We start from the raw sequence: 25,110 nt of genomic DNA, 5'->3' as shown, positions 1-25,110 counted from the left end.
AAACCTCACCGTTGTGACTCCGACCAAGCCAAATATATTATTAGCCTATCTTATATAAATATAATAACGATATTATATATCCCCACGTGTGGGGAAAGGCTTTTTTGAGAGGTGATAGAATAGGGTGGTAGAATAGGGTTGTTGGGCCCATTAAATATTAAAAAAAAACTCTTTAAGAGGCTGCGCAAACAAAGAAAAGGAAAAAAAAGCAAAGGGGCAAATACACGTTATAGCCTACACAGTAGGTCTATATGTAGGCTGGTAACGTGTCCGTTGGCTTCACGCTGGTCGCAACGACTTCACTTTTAGCGTTTCTTGGTTATAGACCTATTCATTCTTTATTTTTTATTCTATTGGTCGGCAATGTGCGAGCCCATGGCACCATCCGCGACCCCACGTTGGGTCGGGACACACAGTTTGAGAACCGCTGCCACTTTCTCAATCCGTGGAGGCTGTAGCCTTGTTTCTTTATTCAATCAACTGCCAGAAAAAATAAAAGTGAGTGAAGAAAGAGAGAGAGAAAAAAACACTCTTGATTTTATCCCTCTTGAGGGGGCGGAATTTTCATCTAGTCGCGTCTCTCATGGCACCACCCCCCCGAGATCGTGGGTGGCTAGAATCGCGAGACGTCGGTCTCATTTGTAATGGTCTGAGATATTTCACTTGGCACAGCGGGATATACCGGGCCCGGTCGCAAGACAGAGGATCGCTGTCGTTTGAAATGAACACCGATAAACCCCCGGGCACGACATCTGATTGGATCCAACATCGCAATTCGTCTGGGAGGCCTCTTAACCAACCAATTAACTGCAGTGGTGGAAAGTAACTTTAAAGTACATTTACTCAAGTATGGTAGGCCTACTTGAAGTCTTGAATACACATTTGAATTACTTATACTTTACTATAGTAGGCCTACTTATACTTGTAGGCTACTCCAAATATTATAGGCCTACTTTTACCCCACTACTAAAATTATTTGAAGACTACTTTGTAGGTTTTGATTATTATTACAAAACATACAGGGAGTACACATTATGTGAGCTTGTAGATCAGCTATTTTCAAAAGATTTTTTTATACAATTTATCCATTTGAAAACTTGTGAAATGGGACATTCTGCATAAGGAGTAGCTTCTTTCTTGATTTTGAATTATGTTTAGGCAGGCTACTAACTACACCAACACCATTGACGCAGAAAAAGGAAGAGTAAGCACTTTTGATACCATGCCATGGGCAAAGTGCATATAGGACAGAGATTTGTCCAGAGACTGCTTTGACATGTTGACTAGTTGAATCAACAATTAGACCTATAGATGAATGTAATGATTGTATAGATCAATTAGGCCTATCATTGATTGATTGATTAGGCTATCGTCATCAGAAATCACATCGAATCAGAAATTATAAGTGGACTTACCCTTTTTTTTGCAATCAAATGAGAAGTATTAATTAAGCCAACAAAGGAAAAACTGGATCAAGTTTTCCGGGCTCTGTTCCATCACCATTCTGGCATACTCGCCTCTCCTCTCCATTCCTTCAGTTGTCTTCTTGTTGTACGTCATCCACACATTAGTTTTGCCTTTTGTGTGACACGAGAGTCAGATACTTGGTATTTCTTATGGATTCTAGATTTGTTTCCTGACGATCGATCGTTTGTTTCAACCATTAAAGAAGCATGAATAATGCACAGTGAAGAAGGAAGGGTGAAATCGAACATATTGGAACGTATCCACGTCTGCGACGTAGATCCGTTTCCTGTAGTGTTGGAAGAGGAGGAGTGGTTCCGCCTGCCCGCGTGCGCGCCCTGTATTATTTTCGTCTCGCGGGTGAAACACTACAGAACAACTCAGATGTTTACTACTATTACTACTACTGAACGTGCTGCTTAGATTCCTGGTGGGAGATGGAGGTTTTGAACCAGTTCTTCACGGAACACCCTCACCTATTATATGGTGGATGTGGAGCGACAGCAGTCGCCGCTGGAGGAGCGCTGATTTACAAAATCGCGACGAGGTATACACGAATGCTACCCTCCGTGCCTGTGTGTGGCCTGCTGGTGGACTTTAGCCCATTTATGATTTAGATGATAAGTTTTAATACGCGATGCCGACGTGCAAATAACACATTACTATCAATTTATTATGTTTAATGGCCCGTACTAACCATACGTGTTGCGTTTGCAAACGTATCCTCCTCCACTTCTCAGTCAAGAGAGGGATTACTTGGCAACTGTTTAATGGCTAATACTAGCCTAGCTTTTTGCTCCAAGCAACACAGTAAAGTGTTAGAGATGCAACCAGCCCAGCAGTGGTGGAAAAAATACTACAATGTAGAACTACTCAAGTCTGAAATTCAAAATGTACTGGCAAAAGTAGTAGTAGTAAAAGTACTGGCATCCAAATGTACTTAAAAGTACCAAAAGTAGAAAGTACTCATGCAGAATGTCCCATTTCAAGTCTTCAAATGTATTAAAATCTTATACAATAGCATATCTACAAGCTCACAATGAGACCCAATCGGCTATTTTCAAATGGCCAAACTGTATAAGTGGTTAATCTATGTTTTGTAATACTTATCAACATGTACAAAGTAATTAAATTTGTCAAATCATTGTTGTAGTGGAGTAAAAGTCCAATATTTGGATCCCAGATGTAGTGGAGTGGAAGTAAAAGTAAAGTACAAATACCTCAAAATTGTACAGTACTCGTGTAAATGTACTTATTTACTTTTCACCACTGGTAAACTGTTAAAGATGCAGCCAGCCCAGCCTAGAACTGAACTGAATTGAACCAATGAATACAATGATATTTAACCAATCTGAATGCTAGTAGTGTAGCCACTAACCTGGCCTACTTTTACATTTTAATGCAATAAGTATATCACAAACTACACATGGAGCTGTCGTTTTGGAGGAGGTGGTCACTCACTCTGGTCCTGAGAAATGTAGACCCCTGGTGTCGGGTAGGACACCTACTGCTTGACAAGTTGTACAGCTCATACAGGGAAACGTTACAGCCTAAAGGCCTAAAAGAACATTCTTTCTTTAAATGGGGAACAAACAACATTACAGACAACCAGGATGTCATGTGTTGTCATTCCATAGTAGAACATGGTTGGTAGAAAGTAATGGAGACAGACATTTGTTATTAACTTGCATTTAACATAAACTAATTTCGTTTTTCTAACCCTTGCTCCAAATTATATATATTTAAAAAAAACTCACCTGGTCCTGAACTTTCCCATGACCTCGATGGAAAATGTATGTCGCAAAGTAGTTTTGGATGCACAGTAGATGAAGAATGTCAAGGTTGCACGAGTTAAGAAGCCTCTCCTTATCTTATTGTCTTATTATAGAAAGAAGCCTGTCCATGCCAAGGTCAACTGTTGGTTCTGCAATCAAAATACGGTGGTGCCCTATGGGAATAGGAACTGCTGGGACTGCCCCGTTTGTGATCAATACAATGGTTTCCAGGAGGTAAGCTGAACAAGATATTAGTAGTTATTTGTCAATATGGTTTCTTGTGTGATGATTACTCTCAATGCAACTTGTAGATTTTGTACTATTTTTGTGTGATGCCATTGTAAAACAAATGATAAAATGTGTTGTATATCAGACTTAATCGATTCAGTTGATTCTGAAAATCACCTTGATTTGTTGATGCATACAAAACATTCAATGAATTGATAGATGAATGAATCGCTAAAAAGATAATTGATAGTTGCAGCCCTAATTGTATTTTATTTTTTATTTTATTTTTGTCTTGTCTTGCTGCAACATCAGAATGGCGACTACAATAAACCTATCCCAGCTCAGTATATGGAGAATCTAAACCATGGGGTTTCTGCTAGCCTTCAGTCACCTGAGACTCAGACTCCTAAGACACTCCAGTGGGTCAACTGCCAGATGCTCCTCTGCAGAAAGTGCAACAACAACCAGTCTGTCAAGATCAAGCAGTTGGCTTCGTTCATCCCAAGGGACGATGTATGTATCCAACTCTTTTCTTTTCACTACAGCGGTTTACATATTTTTCATCATGTTGGCCATGTTTTATTAATTGACACATAACGTGACTAGGGATGGGGCGATACACGATATTATCGTTTATCGTGATAAAAAACACTCAGGATAATCGTATTGTGGAGATTTCATTTATCGTGATATCGTCCTCCGTCATGCACTGGGATCAATTCACCTTTTATTTGCCACTTAAACTCTATAATTGGTAAAAGGTACTTATAATATACGTACTCGATACAGTCTTTTTTTTTCACTCTCTATCAAGTGTCTTTGCCCAAAAATAGACAATCTACAAGCTCACAATGCGTCACGTTGCGACGCGTTGAGCTTGTAGATCTGCTATTTTTTGGCAAATGTTCCGCCCAGGATAATGGATTTTTATTATCGCGATAATATCGTAAATCGTGATTTCCTTTGTCACAATAATCGTGATATGAAATGTTCATATCGTCCCATCCCTACACATAACGTGACTGATGGAATTCACTTATATCAACAGTTTGGAAATTTGATGATTCACAGCAAGATGCCATAGATGTACTGAATAAATGCATTAAAGTGTCAAGCTTTTGTTAAAAAAAGAAAAAAAGGTCATTATGTTAAAGTTAAAGCTCTGTTAAAAAGTTTAAAGTATATTCCTAGTACAGTATATTCAGATAGTAATGATCAGTGCTATAAGCTGTTTAACAGGGTTCTCTCCAGCTCTTGAGTAAACGGTCAGAGATGTCAGGGTACCAATTTGATCCATAAAGAAGAGAGAACCCCACAAAGATAATTTAGCAACTTCAATTGTATAATTTACAGTTACAATTTTGTATGCTTGTTTATAAAGTGTCTAGCTGAGTTCTTTCTCCTGATTGGATAAAATTGGTATCCCAAACTAAAAATGTATTTTCTGTAGCAATCAAATTATAGAACTGTTTAACGCTTACTTTGGCAAAAATATAACAGACATTTAAGACAAAATGACACCAAGAATGGAAACTTTATAAAATCACCAAGGTGTTAAAGGTATGTGATCATACTGTAAGTAAGCCTTAAGGCCCATAGGGCAGCGGCCTATCTCCTGATTCTGTAGCATGAGGCAGCTTGATGTACTAGACATGACGCTGGTATGTTACAGGGACTTACCCCCAATACAACCCTTAATGCTGAGTGACCGGGGTTCGAACCTCGACCTCCTAGTCTCAGGGCGGACACTCTAACCACAAGGCCACTGAGCTGGTTGGGGGATAATGGCCTTCTGTTATATACAGTATAAGCTTGTCAGTCATAATGTTTTTCTCTGTCCTAGGAGAACTACGACGAGGAGATTGAAGCATATAAACACCATCTGGAGCAGACCTACAAGTTGTGCCGCCCATGCCAGACAGCAATAGAATACTACATCAAACACCAGAACCGGCAGCTCCGCACGGTGCTCTTAAACCATCAACTCCGACGCAGCCGAGAAGCTGACAAGGGTTTCGTAAAGGTCAATACAGATTAAAGTCCCAATTTATGGGTTAGAAATTGCTTCCACCAAACACAAACTCTGTGAATGTCTTTCTATACAAGTTGTCGTCAGTGTGTGCTTACAAACGCCTCACTACAGGTCTGGTAGAAATATCAGTTGTCATTTTAAACATTCTCTCTTTCCACAGAGCTCTTCCATCACTACTCCCATGGGTGTGATACTGTTGCGTATCCTGGCCTTCCTCGCCTGCTCATTCCTGGTGGCGACAACTGTCTTCGGGTCAACAGACCAGACTGTGTCCCCCAGTGCCCCCCCAACACTAAGCGGAGGGGTCGTCCCTCCCAAACCCAGCCCTTTCAACGATTCCACCTCCAACAACAACAGCAACAGTGATGGCACCAGATATGCACATGTGTGGCAGCACTGGCAAGGGCTTCTGGAGCTGCTGCCAGATGCAGCTGTAGATAAAGCCAAGTTGGCTTGGCAGTATGGAAGAAACAACCAGATCGCTGTGGCTTCTGTTGGCCTGTTGACTTGCCTCACCGGTATCTTCTTGGCTGGATCTGTCAGGTAAGGAAGGCAACACTTTGTCTCTAAATTGTCTCAATGAACAGCAGACATGTTTTGAGCTCAGCAAATATTGATAGTATTGTATTACAGAATTATTCAACTAAATGAAATGGTATATTATAGGGGTGTGAAAGTGCATTAATGTTTTGATTGGAACTTGGATTATAACTTTGGCTAAAATAAAATAAAACAGGAGTGAAAACATACTCTCCTAATGACACATTTACCAAAATGTGTGGAGGACTTGAAGCTTATTTGATGGTCTATTGCAGGGTTCCCCAATTAGTTTTCCCCAAAGGCCAAATCATGTCTAGGGTACCAAGCCGAGGGCCACAACATTGCAGGGGGCGACGGTGGCGTTCCCGCTACTCCAGTGACAGTTCAGATATCATCGTTGTCGGGTGAAAATCTTGTATGTCCAAAACCGTTCGTTTTGCATTTATCATTTTAAAAATGATTTAAACTAGTGACCGCGAGGCGTTGTGTGCTTGTAGATCGGCTGTTTTCACTAATTTTGTGCGATGGCCTTGTTTGATTAAGCAGAGCTTTACTTTGCGAAAGAACGTACACATTTTGAGATACAGGTTTTCCACCCGACAATGTTGTCATCAACAACACTAGTATATCGTGTTGTTGCTTCTCTTATATCATGGGGTTGGTGGGGGCCAGACAGTAGCCCCCTGTGGGCCGCAAATGGCCCGCGGGCCGCCTATTGGGGAAGCCTGGTCTGTAGTCTATATTCCACAAATACAGATGAAATCAGTCTGGAGCAAATTGTTCAAAAATCGTTGTCTTTCCAGATTGAGGAGAATCGATGCTATGGCCTCTGTGCTGTGGTTCCTGGTCATGTGTGTGTACTTGGCTGAGATCTACCTGACGGGCATCTCGGATTGGCTGGACACTGCCAAGCTGAGCACCACCGCCCTCTGTTGCCTGGTTGGCTTTGCCGCTGCCGTGGCAACACGCAAATCCATGGGACTGAGAAGAGCCAGAGGCCGAAGGTCAGAATATGAACAGTAACATTTTAATGTGTTTTAAGACCACCCAGTGCATCTTAGGAACATCACGGCTACACAGTGGGAACTATAATATGACAATGGGTCATATTTCTTTTTGGAATGACGCTGTCTTTTCATTTCATATTTCAGCCTCACTCCTAACATTGCTACTGCTTTATTAACAAACTAATATAATTGAGCTGTTCCATGGGGGGAAGGACTGGTCTCCAAATGTTATTAGTTAGAACATAATATGAAGCCATTGAACACTACTGTTAACAAGGCAACTTACTGTATGTAGGAAGATTGTATAGCATTTCTAACGTTTGGCTTTGTAGGAGGGGGAGAACAAAACACTTGAGCTATTGAGTGACATTAATTTGTCATCCTGAGCCTAACTAAATGCCTCTTAAATAATCATATCTCCCATATGTACAGCATTGATGTTTTTATTTTTAAGGATTGGGCTTTTTCCAATTAAGAACTTTGGAACCCATAATTATAATTCTTAGTTATATTGTGTCTTCTGTAAGTTACACTATAACAGATTGTAGCTTATGGCTATGGCTAAAACGATATCACAATATAATTTGAAGCACTGACGTTAATGGTGTAGGTAGGCCCATACTGTATATCATGGTAGATTGAGATTCCCTTTTCTTAACATTTCAATATAAAAGCTTCTGAAGGGTTGAAGCACTGGTATGGCAACTGCATAGCAGCTATTATGGTTAGCAGCTATTATGGTACTCTTAAATTAATTACTAGGAAGTTTTTTGAGTACTGCAGTACTAGAAAGAAATAACTAACTGTCTGATAAATTAAAAACACTTTGTGAAATTAAGTCTGCCTGCAAGAAACTGACTGAAAAGTGAAACAAAAAACAAGCTCTACCGGTCAGCACAATATAGTCAAAATGTATAATGTAGGACAAACTCATACCGTCTCTATACCTTCGCTTATACCCCACCCCTGCTGTAGGTCTTTATGCTATCGACCAATCATAACTCTCATAGCACAAATGCATCCATTTATAGCCTTTTGCCTACCTGACACGGAGTCTCCCTATTGTCACATACTTGCCTCGAAGGCATTAACTTATCCTGGCATCAATATAAAATCAAAAGATGATGGATTGTACTCATTTCTTGATGCTTGGCAACATATTAATCACTGATATAAATAACGACTTGTTTGAACTAAATGTTTAAAGAAGTCATCATCTATTAGTTTTATGCCAACAGTGTTGGTGCTATAAATATAAAATGCCATTAATATACAAAAGAAGTCATATAATGGATTAAAAAAATAAAATCAGCCCATCACACAGGATTAAAATACTGTACATTTGCCACAATGAACTGGTGTGATAAAAAACTGTTGCCTCTCATTGCCACTTGGGGCCACCAGTATACGCAAAGTGTGGAAGCTCTCAAGTACAGCTTTTGAGTATTTGGCGTTTTGTTTGCAGTTTTAGCTAATCCTTCAAACATTTATGCTACAAGTTGTCTTACTGGCATACACTTGACTTACTTTGATGTTTTTTTAAGAATAACAGTGTCTGCATTGGTATTTGAGGCCAAACATTTAACATGCAAACATGAGTAAGTGTTCCTTTTGCGCTCACAGGATTGGTATTACAGGGTAAGGGTAGCATTGGTAATTCTACTTAAATAATTTATCAATTATTTTTTAACCTTGTCCAAAATTAATTAAAGGCGATTAAAAAAGGTTAAAAAACAATACAGGGAAAACTTTTAAAGCATGCAACTCGTAGAGATGCCTCACAGTATTGTGAGCTGTTTTTATTCTTATTTCTTTGTAATTTTATGTACCATCTACTGTATCTGGATGGTACTAAAATTGATCATGGTACATGACAAACTGTAGGTTTTGTGTCCTGTGTTATAATCATGGAATGACATTTTTTCTTTCTCCATTTCTAATCCAGTCTACTCTGGGCTTTAGTAATGTACTTGGACTCCCGTTTATATGGGATACATTTTATGCGAATACCTCATTCAACTAAGGTTTTCCATATCCATTTACTGAGATGGCCTTAGATTTAGTTAAAATGTGATCATATATTACTTGTTTATCTTTACCTTTTCTTTTCGTATGATGGTGTCTCACACAGAAAATAGAATAGAATCTACAAACTCAATCTTGTAGATCTGCTAATTTCTTGCACGCAACACATTCACACAACAGGCTGTACATTTAAGTGTTATAATGTTGGGAGGAAATCGTGGCGTTCTGAATTACCATTAGCAGATGTGAGTAGGGCTGGGGTGGTATGGATTATTACTTACTGTGGTAATAAATCACTGTTTACTGACGGTATGGTGGTATTCCCCCATTTAAAAAGTTGTATTTAAAAAAGAAATTGATATATTAAAAATCGCGGTTCGTACTTTCTCAAACAGCCTTTTGAAGGAAAAGAGATTCAATGCATGCTCAAGATTAAACGTTTTGCCATAACAGCATACCTGTAGGCTACTAGAAAAGTACATGGAAAAAGCTGCTCATTTCCAGTTACACAGTATTTTTTAATTGTCAAATTAAACATGGCGTAAGAAAAAAATTCTATAGGAGAATAGTTATGGGAGATGGGATTCTCAAACAGGCAATAATCCAAAAGACGAAGAAAGAAAAGGGAAGCCTCTGTACAATGGCAACACGTTTCGAGTGTTAACCCATCCAATAGAGACGAGGTGTTTCATATTGGATGTGTTATTTTGTTCGTTTTGTTTTAACACATTTTCAAATTCCATTCTAATGAAAGTGGAATTTAGTCTATTTTTTTATTGCACTATAACTGCACTAGACGTTTTGATATTTCTTCTCCCCCTTCCTCCGTCCCTTGATACTTCTTGTCCACTATTGACCATAGTGATAGTAAAATTTGACTATGTAGGCATTGGATTGTAGAATGTATAGCCCACCCTCAATGCATGCATTAACCTTTTACCAGTGCACTTTGTATTTGCCATAACAGTTTGTTGAATGGCGCTTTTTTATTTTATTTTCATGGACTATACTGAAATGGGAAGGTAGTGGTATATCATAGTATTGTAAACTTCTGTATTGAAGTAGTAGCTGTAAGGACTGTCTGTGTTATTTTTACTGTGAAGTGTAATTTGCATGTTGTACTGTAGATGTTCTCAGACCAGCATCTTTGTTGCTGTAATAGCCACAAGGAATCCATTCAACCTTAAGTTCCTGATTGTTTCGGCAACAAAACTGCTGGCCAATATTGAACGTTAAAGATGCAGTTCGTTCCTAGAGGGTGTTTTGCGTGGGCATAATATGCCATGATACAACAATATTATTGTCTGACATTACTTTGTCTGTCTACTGACGAGCTGTAATAAATTTATTGTGATGTTTCATCTATCAAGCCAATTTCTTTTTCTTTTTTTTACCAAGATGATTACCACATTTTGGCATTCTACAGGAATGTCATGGTAACAAGTCTTAACAACTAACAACATGCCAACACTGTCAGATCTATATACACTTTTAATGGCTTGTTAAATGAACCATCACTGTAATAACATCATTAATTATACACTAAAATAACCTTTTTGGACTACATATGATCGGATGTTCAACAGTTGTTCAAGCTGTGTGTAATGCTGTACTTGGGCTGGGCAAGATGGACAAAATCAAATATGATATTTTTGACCAAATACCTCAAAATCGATATTGTGATGATAATATTATATTGTAGTGAAAATGGCAGATCTACAAGATCACAACATGTCCACCGGTATGCATTGTGAGCTTCCTTGTATATCTGCTTTTTTATCCATTTTGGAAAATCTGCCGCGGACCGGGCCTCACACCCCCGCGTCACCCCCGCGTCTGCCTCCACCTCGCCGAGATCTATCTTTAGAGGGGTCCCTGGTTCCTGTGCGTTCAGGCATTCCGGAGAAACGGAGTGTTTCACCCGAGTATAGATAGACACACGGGCGCCTACAAATATGGCCGCCCTATTGTGATAGCTAGCGACCCCACTTCAAGATGCGCTGTGATTGGCCGGCAGTGTATAACCCTCGCTGTGATTGGCCGGTAGTGTATGATGACGTAATTTTTGCGCGAAAACCGGACCCCGGTCAGGATCATAGAAAACATATAAAGAGAAGGCTTCAGAAGCTGAAAATAACGGAGTGGGTGTTCTAAAACTTTAGCGATTTAAGAGTTAGGACAATTTTAAGATTTGTTTTATAAAAAAAGTTACATGGTACAACTTTAAATGATTAAAACCAAGAAAATACAACACTTATGCCATCATCACATCTTACGATATCCAACATCCCAGAAAATATCATTATATTGCCCAGACCTCTGCTGTACAGTTGTTTTATTTGCTGTATCATGGCGATCCCAGTCTAGGTATGCTTCCCCACAGAGGGGCTCTATTTCTAGATCTGTTTTGAGTCATTTTGAATTATACAAACGGCATCTTCAAATCTTGACAAAGATAGTTTATCTGCACTACCATTTCTTGTATCTTTTGTGTGTTTGTGATCTAGTTGAGCTAAAGCATAAAATGTTCGTCCTCGCCAAAGTAAGGTCCTGTATGCTCTTGACTACCAGGTTTAGCTTTTCTTTCTATGCCCAAAATGCAGGTTTGGTGTTCTGGTGTGTTATTTTTAACAAAGACCAATTATGTGGCTCATCCTGTTTGGGGTGTTTAGAGTATTCTGATGTCTTCCTGATAAACTGTATGACCTCGTCCTCAACCTCCCCTTTTACCAAGTACTCATCTCTCAAACAACACCAGAGTGCTGTGAATTTTGAGCACAAATCTATTACATTCAAAGCCTAGTGTTTGCTTAGGCAAGAATGTGTTGGGCAACATCTTGATCGACAAAAGTGAAGTATTTGACGAAATGCAAGACTTTTATAAATTAGGATCTAAGGTGCCAAATGTAGCTGGAGCATATAGAATTCTGTGAAACATTTCTGGGATATTAACAAGAGAGTGATAAAAGCTATCCATATGACTACCTATTTATGCTAATTGTATGAATATGATTTTTAACACACAATTATACTGAATATTTGTAGCTAACAAATGTGATTATCTTCTGTATCTGTGTTTGTTGTCTCATAAGTGATTGTAGTTTGCGATTTCTGTACCCGGCAAACATTTTACCAATGTTATGTATGAGTTACAGAAACACAAACGTGTGCAAGGTTTCTCTGTTTTAACCTAACATACCAAATGTAGGTACTTTATAACTCTTGTGTGTAGAATGTGCCATAAAGCTAATAGCTAATCAGAATGTATTTAGATTTAACTACTTGTTTTTGTATTTTCTGAAGCAATTTGATCACTTGTTCTATTCCGTCCGGGGCTGAAGACCAAATGAAATGCATTCTTTGGGTGCTGCATCTTAAAAGGAGAAGTTTTGCTCAATTTAATATTTCAATTATGTTATTCCTATAGTGTATCGAGAGTCGAGTCTGAACTATATTTTATTTTTATTTTTTAACTTTCCTCTATAACTAAAACCCAAAGAAACGAGTGGGTTAATCAAGGGGTTTTCATGGTGTTTCCCCTGGAACAAATTTGAATTTTGTGTAGGAAAGTTTAAAATGGTACATTAATTTACAGTATAAAAGAGGTCTGTGGCCGATTTAGAAGTGTCACAATCCTATGTTTGGGAAACAATCTGTGACATCATAGCAAAGTGCAGGTCTACAAACGGTGAAACTGGACAAATGGAATTCCTGGATTGTTTGTCTGATCTTTTACATGCAAGAAGAGAATGCTGACTATTAGTTTTTGCAGGTTTTTCTGGGCTTTAACTGTGTTCTTGTTTTTTTTATTTTTATTTGTAGTTAAACGTCCAGATTAGTTGTTTTGTGGGAGTGCATTTCTGACCTGGGATGTGTCTGTTGTCCCTGGAAAATATTATTGGTCCATGACAGTCACTCTTTTATTTATTTTTATTTCTTAAGCGTTTACTTTGTTTGTGGAGCTGTACGTTGTTATGATCTACGCTCTATTTTGGGGAAAGCAGTGTTGAGAAACTAGTGTGCGTGCGTGCGTGCGTGCGTGACTTTTAGGACTCTGAGATTGGGAATAACATATATGAATGCTGAAATTCATTGTTGTCTGATTGGGAATAACATATATGAATGCTGAAATTCATTCTTGTCTACCCTTTTTTATTAATTCAACTACTAATAACTATCCTTTTCTGGGCTTTTGTAGGAGTGATTGCTGTATAATGTAATAAAAAAAATGTGAAAGGACATGCCTTCGTTTGGTGTTCTTGATCAAAAGTTGTTTTTCCCCCTCCCAGTTGTACTGGTAGACTTCCAATTTTCCCTATAATGACTTCGTTAATTCATACAGGATATGTCAATGTCCATTATCAACTGTGTGTAGGAGCCAGAATTTGTTCTGGTTAAACTGCCTGTCAGTTGTCTTTAGAATGACAAAGTATCCTTGTAGTACCACTGAAAATATCCTTGTAGCACCACTGAAAATAAACCAATTTGAATGACCTTATGTGTTGTAGAAATGTGAAGGATTTGAGCAGTTGCTGACCAGCGTATCTCAGTTAGCTCTTTTGTCAGTAGCAGTCCCATGATTGTCCGGCAGCTGTAACAGCCTATGAATGGCACTGTGTTTTTGTATCACAGTCTGGTGTCTTTCTTCATGCAGCACACGCTGGACAGGTGGTTTGACCACAACTTTGACCAATGCATGGACGATTATAGCCCCATGATGAGCATGTGTGCTGTTATTTGACTGGCTAGGGTCTTAACTCCTACTACTCCTTGCATAGATCAGTTAATTGGCCACTGATTTTGATGTTTTTATCAAGTTAAATGTAGTGTGTAGCAGAAATTGTAGGGTAAATTCCTTAAGTCACAAAGCTAGAAAGTGTAGTGTAAACTTTTGTCTTTGACCTTTTGCACATTACATAGTGTTGAGGGTTTTGTGGATGCACGGTTACAGGATGACTTGTGTTTTTTAAGAATACACAACTACAAAAGGAGTAATGATTTGTTGCTTTACTTTTACTTGGGATTACAAATATAGTAATGACAGCCTTATTGTACAGACCCAGAAGGACTGTGATGTCGGATTGTAGACAATTATGTTGCTCTTGTTTTGCAGATACCTTACAGGCAGCTCTATGGGCCCTCCCTTCAGTTGCAATCCTCCCCTGCTCTACGCTACCTTCCCCAGCCAGGCAGCGTCTTTCATCCCCACCCCGCCCCCCAACCTCTCCAAGCTCATCAACCGCCAGCAGAGTCCTAGGGAGCGCAAGGCCTCCCCATCCTCCCTGCCTGGACGTCTTAACAGAGCCCTCTCCCTCGGCACAATCCCCTCCCTTGCTAGGACAGGTAAAGCGGTTGCATTTTCTGTTTTGGCGAAGTATAGATGACAAAACATCAAGGTTGCATATTCTGGCGAGTCAGTCAGTGGATGATTTCTGAGAACCCTGGTTTGTTTGCCGTCTTCTTCAGGTGGCAAATACATTTTACATTACGTAGTTCTTCATCTCGCTCACAGACCTTCAGTGGTCACTGGTCTCTCTGTAAATGTTTTCCCACTCCATAGCTTCCCAGAGAGCGCTTACTTTCTGTACAATGCAGCTATTGTCTGTAAATACAATTTAGGAAACAATTTGAATTCAGAAAGAATCTGAATCTATTTGTTGGCCAATATGTTCACATACAAGGAGGACAAGTCTGTGGGTTTTATAAATGACCAATTAAAATAAAGTATTACTATTAACAAGAGCTTGTGACTAAATGGCTACATTGGATACATTAAAAAGAAATCCTGAAAAGTGTGGTTATGGAGATACACAGATTCCACCTGACAGTGACAATATATACAAAGTAAATATAAGTATTAAAGGGGAAACACATGTATATAATCAATAATACAGAGCTAGACCAGATGTTGGCAGTGTGAAAAGTTGAGACTATCAATGTCAAAGACCAGTTAGAAATATGGTAATAAATAGGTGTGGGATATTGCTTATGACCTTTTTAAATGTACATACCAGTATACAGATGGGTGACAAATCAGGAGTGGAGAAACATAAGGAAGGAATGCAGTTAGGGCTGTCACAATTATTACATAATCGTCTAATCGCAATTATTTGAGGTAATCGCAATTATTTTACATAATCGTCATAATCGTTTCCATGTTGAAAAATGTTAATATAGTTTCAAACACTTTCAAAAAAAGTAGTGGAAATAGCAGATCTACAAGCTTGTAGATCGACTATTTCCACTATGAATGTTCTTTTTTAATTATAGATTTGTCAGTAATTTCTTGGTATATTTAGGTTATGTGTCATTTGCCATGTGTAACTTCAAAGCCTACAAGCCAAACAGAAATGCAATTGTCAATGACAAATACACAATTAAATTGTTAATCACAATTATTTAAGTGACAATTAATCGTCATGTAAAATGTTATAATCGTGACAGCCCTAATGCAGATGCTTCCATACAAAGTTACTGCATGATACACTTAAGCAGGTAACATCCTATCATGCTCTGTGGCATGTATGCAAATGCAGAGCAAGCACCGCTGACCTTGATTTTAGATCAAGATATTAAGACACAGAGATTCAAGTCATTATGAAAGAGTTCATTGTTGGGGCACGAATGGCTGGAGCTTCAGTTGCAAAGATTGTTCAACCGGCTAGTTTTTATTGACTTTTGCATTTCAATCTATCTAGAGACCTCCTTAAAGGACAACTTTGTTTTTTTTTTACAACATGGGTTCATATTTTAGATTGTAATTAGAGAAAAGAAAAGATGAGTGTTAAAATGTTTTCATTTACTGCTTTCTATTGTTTTAGCAATTTTAGTATTTTGATTTCAGTGGGTGGGGGCATGCGTACAAGTGGCTAAATATGTCTTTTTGGACACAATATAATATCTGCCCCTGAAAGATTAAATGAAAATTAAATGAAAACATTTTAACACTCATCTTTTCTCTAATGACTATCTAAAATATGAATCCTTGTTGTAAAAAAACAAAGTTGTCCTTTAAGTATTGTACATGGTCGCAAATTGTGACTTTGATTGTAATTCTTATGCATTATTGCGATGAGTAAGGAGAAACAGAAGAGCTACTCTGTCAGGATGTGATGACTGTCAGCGAGAACAGTTTGTCAACAACTACATACTGTAGAAAGGGTTGTTCTAGTTAGTTCAGTTGCAGGGCTTAAACCCCTCGTTACATAACCCCCTCGTTACAAAAACATATTTCATAGTTAAGTGGTACAGGTACAGAAACATAGGCAATGGTCTACAGAGATGTGGATAAAGGTGATATGGTCAGATGAGTCATCCTACTGAGACCAAGCATTAATCAGGCATTAGTAAAGTTTGTGTTATTTTTAGTGAAGTTACCCACAGTGTTTTTATTGATCTCTTTGTCCGTAACTGAGAGTATCAGGTTTATGAAGTAGCTGGCTGAAGTGCGAGTGTGTCTCTACATTTGACAATTCTTTCTTTTCTTTTTTTGTCACCCATCTTTCCTTTTTTATAGCATTTGGTTGGCTGTCCTGGTTTAACCCCTTAGGTTTTCTTTGCCCCCTTGTTTATGTATTGTTTTTAAGATTTTTTTTTACTGTAGCACTATAATATAAATAAATACAATGCATGATTATTATCTGTAGATATTGCATGTGGTACGTGTAGGTGCAAGATGCATGAAGGCCTTTTCTGATCACAGAAGGCATTACACCACTTTGTGATGTTACCACTTTGTGATGTTTGATTAACGGTCTGGCTGTGTGCGTCTTATTTTCAGAATCGGGGTACCTGTTCAGTGGAAGCAGACCTTCATCGCAATGTAAAGACTCCCCATCTTCAGGTATGAAATCGCCAAGTCTTTCAAGGTCTTGACTCTTGGCGCCCCTTGCTGGTTTATCTGGTTATGGCACAGACTAGTAAATGTCACCCCTCCTCTCCCCTTTCACTTTCCTGTCTATTAAATAAATAATGAAGGGGCCATTCTAAATCTAAAATGTAAAAGTCACCACCATTTTACAATGATCATTTGATTTATATCCGTTACTGTTTCTTCAGACTATTTCTCCCTGAAGTCAGGGAGTCGGCCGTCATCTCCAGGACCCTCTCCGACGCCCTCAGTGGCAGGTTCGGTGTCGAGTTCCAGCTCTGCCTTTCAGCGGCGTCCACTCATCAGCCCTGCCCGCCTCAACATCAGTGGCCGAAAACTTCGACTCTTCTCACCTGAGGTGGAGCTCCCACCCATGTCCCCACCAGTTTCCCCGTCTCACTTCTTTGTGGAGCCTGCCCCTTCGATTTACAGTGGCCGCTTTTCCCCCGATATATCACCCTTCCAAAGCCAGAATGGTAAGTCTTTCAAGGAACAAAATGTAATAGTTTGTTGTGGTTATCAGTCAAGGCTGCAAGACATGCCAAAAAATTTATTTGTGCCCTAGGAGAAAAAACAGTATACAGTGTACTGTATAAAGTAAACATTTATCCCATGCACAATTGACTCCATAAAGCGATTATTAACTTCACTGTATGAACACTATCATGTCTTAAAGAAGCTCATTCGTTATTACAATGCACATTTAAGTTTCTACTTTACCTTGCCGACACTACAGTCTTTTTGAAGATGTCATTAGATTGAGGATATCAGGTCATTTGCCTTAATGACTCACCCCTGATATGTTTTAGATTTAAGCTCATTGCTGAGAGAGGGCAGTGTTATTCAGGAAGAGGAGAGGAGGGCCAGTTCGACAGAGTCCTCAGCATGCATGGTGGACACCACCACCCACAGCCCGGAGAGCACACCTCCATCCAAAGGTAATGAGTTAAACATGGGATTGTTATTGTCTCCACCAGCCGAAGGCTGAGGGAGAGTATGTTTTCCCCTCCGTCCGTGTGTCCGTCCGTGCGTCCGTGCGTCCTCGCAGTTTGTGAGCGCCAAATCTCAGTCGCCGTTGGCCCGGTCGCTGCCAAAGTGAGCACACACATTCCCTGGATGCCAATCTAGAACCTCTGCCCTAAATTTTTCAAATGGGCCTTTTCTAGCGCCAACTAGTGGCCGATGTTTGCTAAACACATTTCTGTGCACTACTCTTACAGATTTTGTCCAAAAATCCTACAAATCGGTAGGCAATATCTCGACAGTCATGTGATCGACACGGATCTGTCCGATTTTGCATATTCCATCCTGATTGGCTAAGATTGGCTTCCAAAGTTTGTGGGATTGAGCCGTTTTGAACAAAATGCCTCAAATCACAAACGCAAAGTGCAATTATCATGAAATCGCGCACACACGTTCCCACTAGGCCGAGGAAGAAATGCCACTTATTTTTTTTTTTATCAGCCTCATGGTGGCGCTATAACAGCCCGATTTGTGGTTTTACCTATAACTCCACCGATCAGTTTCAAACTTTGTAAGCGCACTCCCTAGACTAGAGGCTAAGGATAAACCTTTGCCCTGCATTTTTCACATCAGCCTTTTATAGCGCCACCTTTGGGCCGACTTATGTAAAACACATTTTTGGATATTACTCCTTGAGATTTTATCCAAAAATCATGCAAATCGGTACACAGTATCTCTATAGTCATGTGATCAAGTCCGATCCGTCTGATATTTCACATTCCATCCTGATTGGCTAATATTAGCTTCCAAAGTTTGCAGGATTGCTCCGTTTTTGAACAAAATGCCTCAAATCATCAACGCAGCTTGCGATTACCGTGACATTTGCCACACATATTCCCACTAGGTCAAGGAACAAATGCTACCTTTTTAACATTGTCCTGTTATAGCACCACCGGCAGGTAGACTTTAGCAAAACACATTTTTGGAACACAATGCTTGAAATCATGCATGCAGCGTCCGATTGCCATGAAAGATCTAAGGTGAAGAACATATGCCACCCTTTTTACATTGGCCTATTATACAGTAGCACCACCAGGACGCACGGCCTGGTGGAGACCTGTGCTCGGAAGAGCACTGCTTCTAGTTACTTTTCATGTCAGAGTGTTGTCATTAAAGTCTTAAAATGTAAGAAATTACCTAAAATCACAGACGTCTAAAATGTAGTTCTTTTTACCTAGTGATTTTTTTTGTTGTTGTTTGACATTGATTGTGTTTTATTTCTAGGTTTTGTGATGCGGATCATATGGCCAGGGCTTTTATTAGTAAGCCTGACTGCCAACTTGTTCTTTGCCTCCCTCTACATGTACCGCAACTGGAGATGATCCTTAGGTATATCTGCTGTTATTTCATTTCGCTGTGGGCATCGTGTGAGTCAGCCACAGGTCCTTCTCAGTTGGGTTTGTGTTTTGTCCATTGACATGGGTGCTTCAGCAGCACAGGAGAATATTTTATCTCCTCCTTGAAAATAGCTGTTTGAGTTTGGTTAGCCAAAGATTCGAATGGGGGCTGAAGTTTCTTTGCGCATCTCTGTTGTGGCTGCAGTCGTGCAAAAATGGCTATGGAATGCCATGAGATGCAGAATTTTTCCTGTTAAATTTGTGATTGTTCATGGCTTCAAACGTAATTTCCCCCTTAAATGTGATCTGGCCTCGTTTTGTTATGTTTAGTGGTTTTTTGCTTGCTGCAAACTCCAAATAATGTACGCCTTTACTTGACTCCAGTGTATGAGTTAAAAGCTCAGTTCTTAGCAGTGATGGTTTGATGTTTTTCTTTAAACCATGCTGTGAAATGTGCAATAAACACATAATTCAAAGAATGCTGCTTTTACACAAATGACCATTACCTCCTGCTTAAATCTACAACTTTGAGCAGCATATTATTACTTTGTGGCATCTACAGTATGAGTGACTACAAATGCAATGTAGTTTCTATTACACTGTTACAATGCAATGCTTAATATAGTGGGCACTTACAGTAGCTGTCAAAACTACAGGATAAACCATCTGCGACACATCCATTTTTACTTTTATTTACAATTAAACACTCTCAAAAAACATGTACTGAAAATGTGTGTTGTTCAGGTAGTGCTATTATGGATTTGCGCTTATGAAAATCATAGATATTTACTAATAAGAAGTAATACTCTTAAAACTGGACATGTCTTAAACATGAAGATATCGTGTTTATAATATAAGATGTATATTTGTATCCGTTAACATATCTACCTGAACAATAATACACATGAGCCTCTACTTTTCACATACAAATATACAATACATTTTCTTTTCTTTTCATTATAAAATTACTGAAGGGTTGTACACTTACGGACAATTATACACTTTTTTTGTTTTTTCGTAAAAAACTTAAGTGTATGGAAATGTTGCTTGTTATTTCCAAAATGTTCTGTTATTCATATTTGCATATGAACAGATGTTTAATTTAATGTATCGGTGAGGAAAATCCTGCCTCAATGCTTCTACTGTGTGTGTGTGTGTGTGTGTGTGTGTGTGTGTGTGTGTGTGTGTGTGTGTGTGTGTGTGTGTGTGTGTGTGTGGCGTGTGAGCAACGTGCACATACTCTATGTATGGATTGTAACGAGACATGTATATACAGTATATTTTGGCATGCTTAGGCGGGCCTATAATGTACATAAATAAGACATTATAATTCATACTTTTCCTACACACACTGCATTGTCTGAAGGGGCTTTCTGATTGTTTATATGTTTATAAAGTATTTATTGAATGATAACACGGTTTGTGAGAGGAGCATTTTGTTTTGAATATCTTTGGAGTATGTGACAAACAATGCTGTTATGCATGTTTGCATATGAAACAAGTTTGTTTATATCGGAATTCTGTGTGCAGAATTCGATTTCAAGCTTTATTTATTGTAAAGCCAATTTAAAACCTTTAAGGTTCTTTATTATGAATCAAAAGTTAAACATTTTGAGAGCAATGTGAAACTACAACCTGCAGCTGAAAATAACTGAAGTAACAGAATTAATAGTCTTTGAATAATGAATGAATCCAATAGTTTTGGACAGCTACTATAACCTTCAACTTGTATATACATGCCAACTGAATGTCCCTTTTTATATCTAAATGATTTTCCTGGAAAGCAAGCTCTTTTGTCTAGAATGACCATAGATGGGTAATGTTCATTATGTTGAAATGTAAATATTCTCTTTCTGCTTAGCTAAGATCTTTTTGTGTCTTGGATGAGACTGAACTCCTGTATTTGTTTCCCTGTCTTAACAAACGGTTATAATTTCAGGATATCATGGCAGGTACTGCCATTGGCTCTTTACTCTTTGATCTACACAGGTCAATACTAATGTGCCACTTTTCAGATTATTTGATTTGACACATGCATGCTCTCATATTCTCTCTTGAACTTGTGTTTGTACTTATGGTGTGAGGTATTGTTTCACTGTTTTGCATCCAACACTGCTATATGTAATACTGTTTGACCGAGGTATGTTCACAGTGTTAATTTATTTTGTTAAATGCATATTTCTTTACTTCAATCAGTCTTTTTCTAATAAAACATGTTTTATGTAAAGTTTTTACTGTGCTGCTGTAGGAATCTATTTGTTTTGTTAAATCCTGTATTTAAATTGTGTCAGCTGATCCAGGTACAGAAATGGATAGGGTTTCTAGCTGCTACAAATATTCTCTTAAGAAGAAATGCCATATACACAGGCAGTCCGTTTGGACAGGACAGGAAAGCAAAGCGCTGTGGGTTTGTAACATAGATCTGTGTTACTCAACCAGTTGGCTCACATCACCAGGTTGGAGGAAAAAAAACTATTCTATTGGCTCCTAACTTTATGGGAATATTTGGATACTGTCATATAGGCTAAACTGCTAACAAAGCCTGTCAAATGTATCAACATTTTGAATCTCTTAGCTTCTTGTGAGGGTGAACATTAGTCACAATAATTTACATTTACACATTGCTACACATTTGACCCCATTGCAATGATTTTCTAAATAGTTGAACATCTTATAGAGTGGGAGGTGAAACCTAGAATTACATTTTCATCATTTGAAAATCCAATTGACCTAAATGGGCCCGATATGCCCCAAAAACCCTGACCTTTTCTGGATTTCTCCATTCCTCTCTTCGGTACACACAATTTTTGGTGAATCGACATCACAATATAACTGACTTAGTGGGTTGAACAAATTTAGCAACCTTCCCCTTAACAAATACAAATTATGTAATCATACTGGTTTGCCTCTGGCTCAAGGACACTTGTTGTCATATGGGCCAAGATTGCATAGCCTGTGGCTTTGACCCACAGTAAAAAAAGAGCGGGGGTTCACTGCAGCTCTAAATTTATCTTCTCCACAATACTTCCTGTTTTCATCAGTTGGTTGTTACATTCACAAATACTTTGGCATGTTTAGAACTTGGATTGAGTTTTGTCACTGCATTTATGGCTGTATGGCCTTTAGACCATTTTCATCAAAGAAGTTTGAGTACCCAGGTGATTGTCCACCAACACTTTATATGTTATATGTTTAAAGTCATTGTGCAATGATCCAGTTATATTTCTTTGGCCAGTATTTGTAGCCAAATAAGGCTTAGCATATATTTTTTAAAACATATAACTCCAAGTTCAACCAACATCATGTAATTTATTCTTTTGCAGTTAAGAGTCAATGAATTGTAGCACAGCATGCCCGTCAATGACCCGAGTCCCTCCATTTCCCCTTTCTTGTATTAAGGCAATAAACTTCTATTGTGGTTTATGTTCCACTTTCCATGGGAATCGTGTCTATTTATGTTTACTAGTACTAAATATAACCAGCTTAATTTAGTACTTATTGCTGGGTGATCAAATTATTTAACAAGCTATAAACTACCAACTGCCAATACAATTCACAGCATGTTGTAGGCCTAAATAATTGGAGATTTCCATAGTAGGCTATTGACAAGTTATTTGTCTGTCCATATAAAAAACAGGCGTAGCACATTATTGAGCTCATTTTACTTTCATTTCAAAGAGAGAGAGAGGGGGGGGGACGAGGGGCAGTGGTGTAAAGTAACTAAGTAGGCTACAATTTACTTGAGTACAGTTTTTGAGGTACTTTTACTTTACTGGAGTATTTTCCAAATGTAGGTCTACTTTTACTTCTGCTGCACTACATCTCGGAGGCAAATATTGTATTTTCACTCCACTACAGCCTATTTGAAAACTTTAGTTACTAGTTACTTTATTATTATAGGCCTACCTCAGCCCTATATAGACCTATATTTTGGCCATTGGAAAGCCGATATACAATTAAGCTCACAATGTGTCGCAATGTGAGGTATTGTGAGCTTGTAGATCTGCTATTTCCAAATGATTTTTATACATTTGAGAACTTGTGAAATGGGACATATTCTGCAAAAGGAGTACTTTTACTTTTGGTACTTTAAGTGATGCCAATACTTTTGTACTTCTACTCAATTTTGAATTCCATATTTTACTTGTAACAGAGTAGGCTATTTCTACATTGCACTGATTGCAGTATTGATACTTTTATATAAGTAAAACATAGTACTTGTCTTTAACTTTTTACACCACTGTCAAAGTGAGAGAGAGGGGGTGTGAGCCTGTGAGGGGAGGGCTTTAGGTTCCCTTAACCGTTAACCTGGATGAAAGACCAAGAGCTTATAGTGGCACATGCAGGCAGTGCAACATCCTTGCTTGAATGACAACGCACTTGCTCCACACGCACCACCAGACATCATTTAATCTGCGTGGTAAAATTCGCGGTGGTGCAGTTAGATCTGGCAAAACACATAGGCTACTTTTGGATTATATCTTCTATAGGTAGTTTATGTCCCTCGGAGGAATTATTGTTAGACGACAACAACCACATTCTCCAGACGGCAGCGGTGCAGTTCTTCATTGAAGAATATGAAGAGATAACCAAGCCTTGTAGAGCGGAGGCAAGTATCTGATGATAACAGCCGTACAGCATGCGTTTACAGGCAAGTTGGTTATACAAAAATAATAGACTGCAAATGTACAAGACTCAATTAGGTCTATTCGTCGTATTATTATGCTACTGGATATATAAGCCTTATCTTATTTCCGCGTTGTTGCTACCCAATAAAATGTCTTATGTGCAGTGGTGGAAAAATTACTCACAATTTTTACTCAAGTAAAAGTCAATTTACTGCAATGCAGAAACACAAATAGAAGTCCGGAATTCAAAATGTACTTGAGTAAAAGTACAAAAGAAGAAAGAACTCATTATGCATAATGTCCCATTTCACAATCAAACATTTGAAAATAGCAGATCTACAGGACAGATGGCTATTTTCAAATGGCCAAAATGTAGACCTATACTGTAGGGCTGAAGTGAAGTGGTTAATGTATGTTTAATAATATTCAATCTACAAAGTAACTAAACAAAAGTTTTCAAATAAATGTAGTGGAGTAAAAGTAGGCTATATGCCTAATATTTGGATCCAAGATGTAGTGGAGTAGGCCTAAAAGTATTGGAAATTGGAAATACACAAGTAAAATAGGCCTACATATAACTAAAAAAAAGTACAGTACTTAAGTAAATGTAGCCTATTCAAGTTACTTTACACCACTGCTTATGTGGATCATTTAGCTTTATAGCACAAGTTACACTTTACACGTTTAAGCCTTCGACAATATTAGGCTTGTTGGCCTAATTGAAAAGTAATTTTCGTAATATGAAGTAGCTTAGGCATATGAGTTATTTTTATAGCACTGGACAATTCCTGTTTTCTGTCCATGCAAATAGTCACATTTTGCCATGAACAGACCAATTTAAATTCTCCCTTCCTGTTTGATTCTTGTTTGTTGTATCTCTGTGTTGACAGTTTGTGACATAATTGTGTAAGCCATTTTGCAGTGCCCTTAAATAGCCTACAGTATATGTTTTCTAGAATGTAAAAAGCTGTAGGCCACTGCTTTAAATACGGTATATCAGGTCAGGCGTATAATAGCAAGAACATTTCCCATATAAACTATGGTCTTTATAGCCAAGCAGTTCAGTTTTTCCTATTCTGTAAATGAATTATTGCAGAATGCAAATGCAATGTGTTGGGTGCACAAACAATAGGCCTATACTGAACATGGTCCAATGAAAAAAAAAGAATCTATCAAATTCG

The 25,110-nt window shown here is 38.4% G+C and overlaps 1 protein-coding gene across 1 annotated transcript; it reads left to right on the top strand.

The window, feature by feature from the left end:
• Positions 1-1,815: 1,815 nt before the first annotated feature.
• Positions 1,816-21,433, top strand: tmem201 (transmembrane protein 201). The gene is made up of 11 exons (XM_080733846.1): positions 1,816-2,011; positions 3,353-3,473; positions 3,780-3,980; positions 5,311-5,490; positions 5,660-6,042; positions 6,843-7,043; positions 14,185-14,414; positions 16,852-16,914; positions 17,130-17,417; positions 17,751-17,879; positions 19,189-21,433. The coding sequence occupies exons 1-11, from the start codon at positions 1,902-1,904 to the stop codon at positions 19,284-19,286; spliced, it is 2,004 nt and encodes a 667-aa protein (XP_080589972.1). The 5' UTR covers positions 1,816-1,901; the 3' UTR covers positions 19,287-21,433.
• Positions 21,434-25,110: the final 3,677 nt, after the last annotated feature.

Source organism: Nannobrachium achirus, assembly GCF_963921795.1.
Source record: "Nannobrachium achirus genome assembly, chromosome: 9".
NCBI lineage: Eukaryota > Metazoa > Chordata > Actinopteri > Myctophiformes > Myctophidae > Nannobrachium > Nannobrachium achirus.
This window is presented reverse-complemented; position numbering and strand designations above follow the sequence as displayed.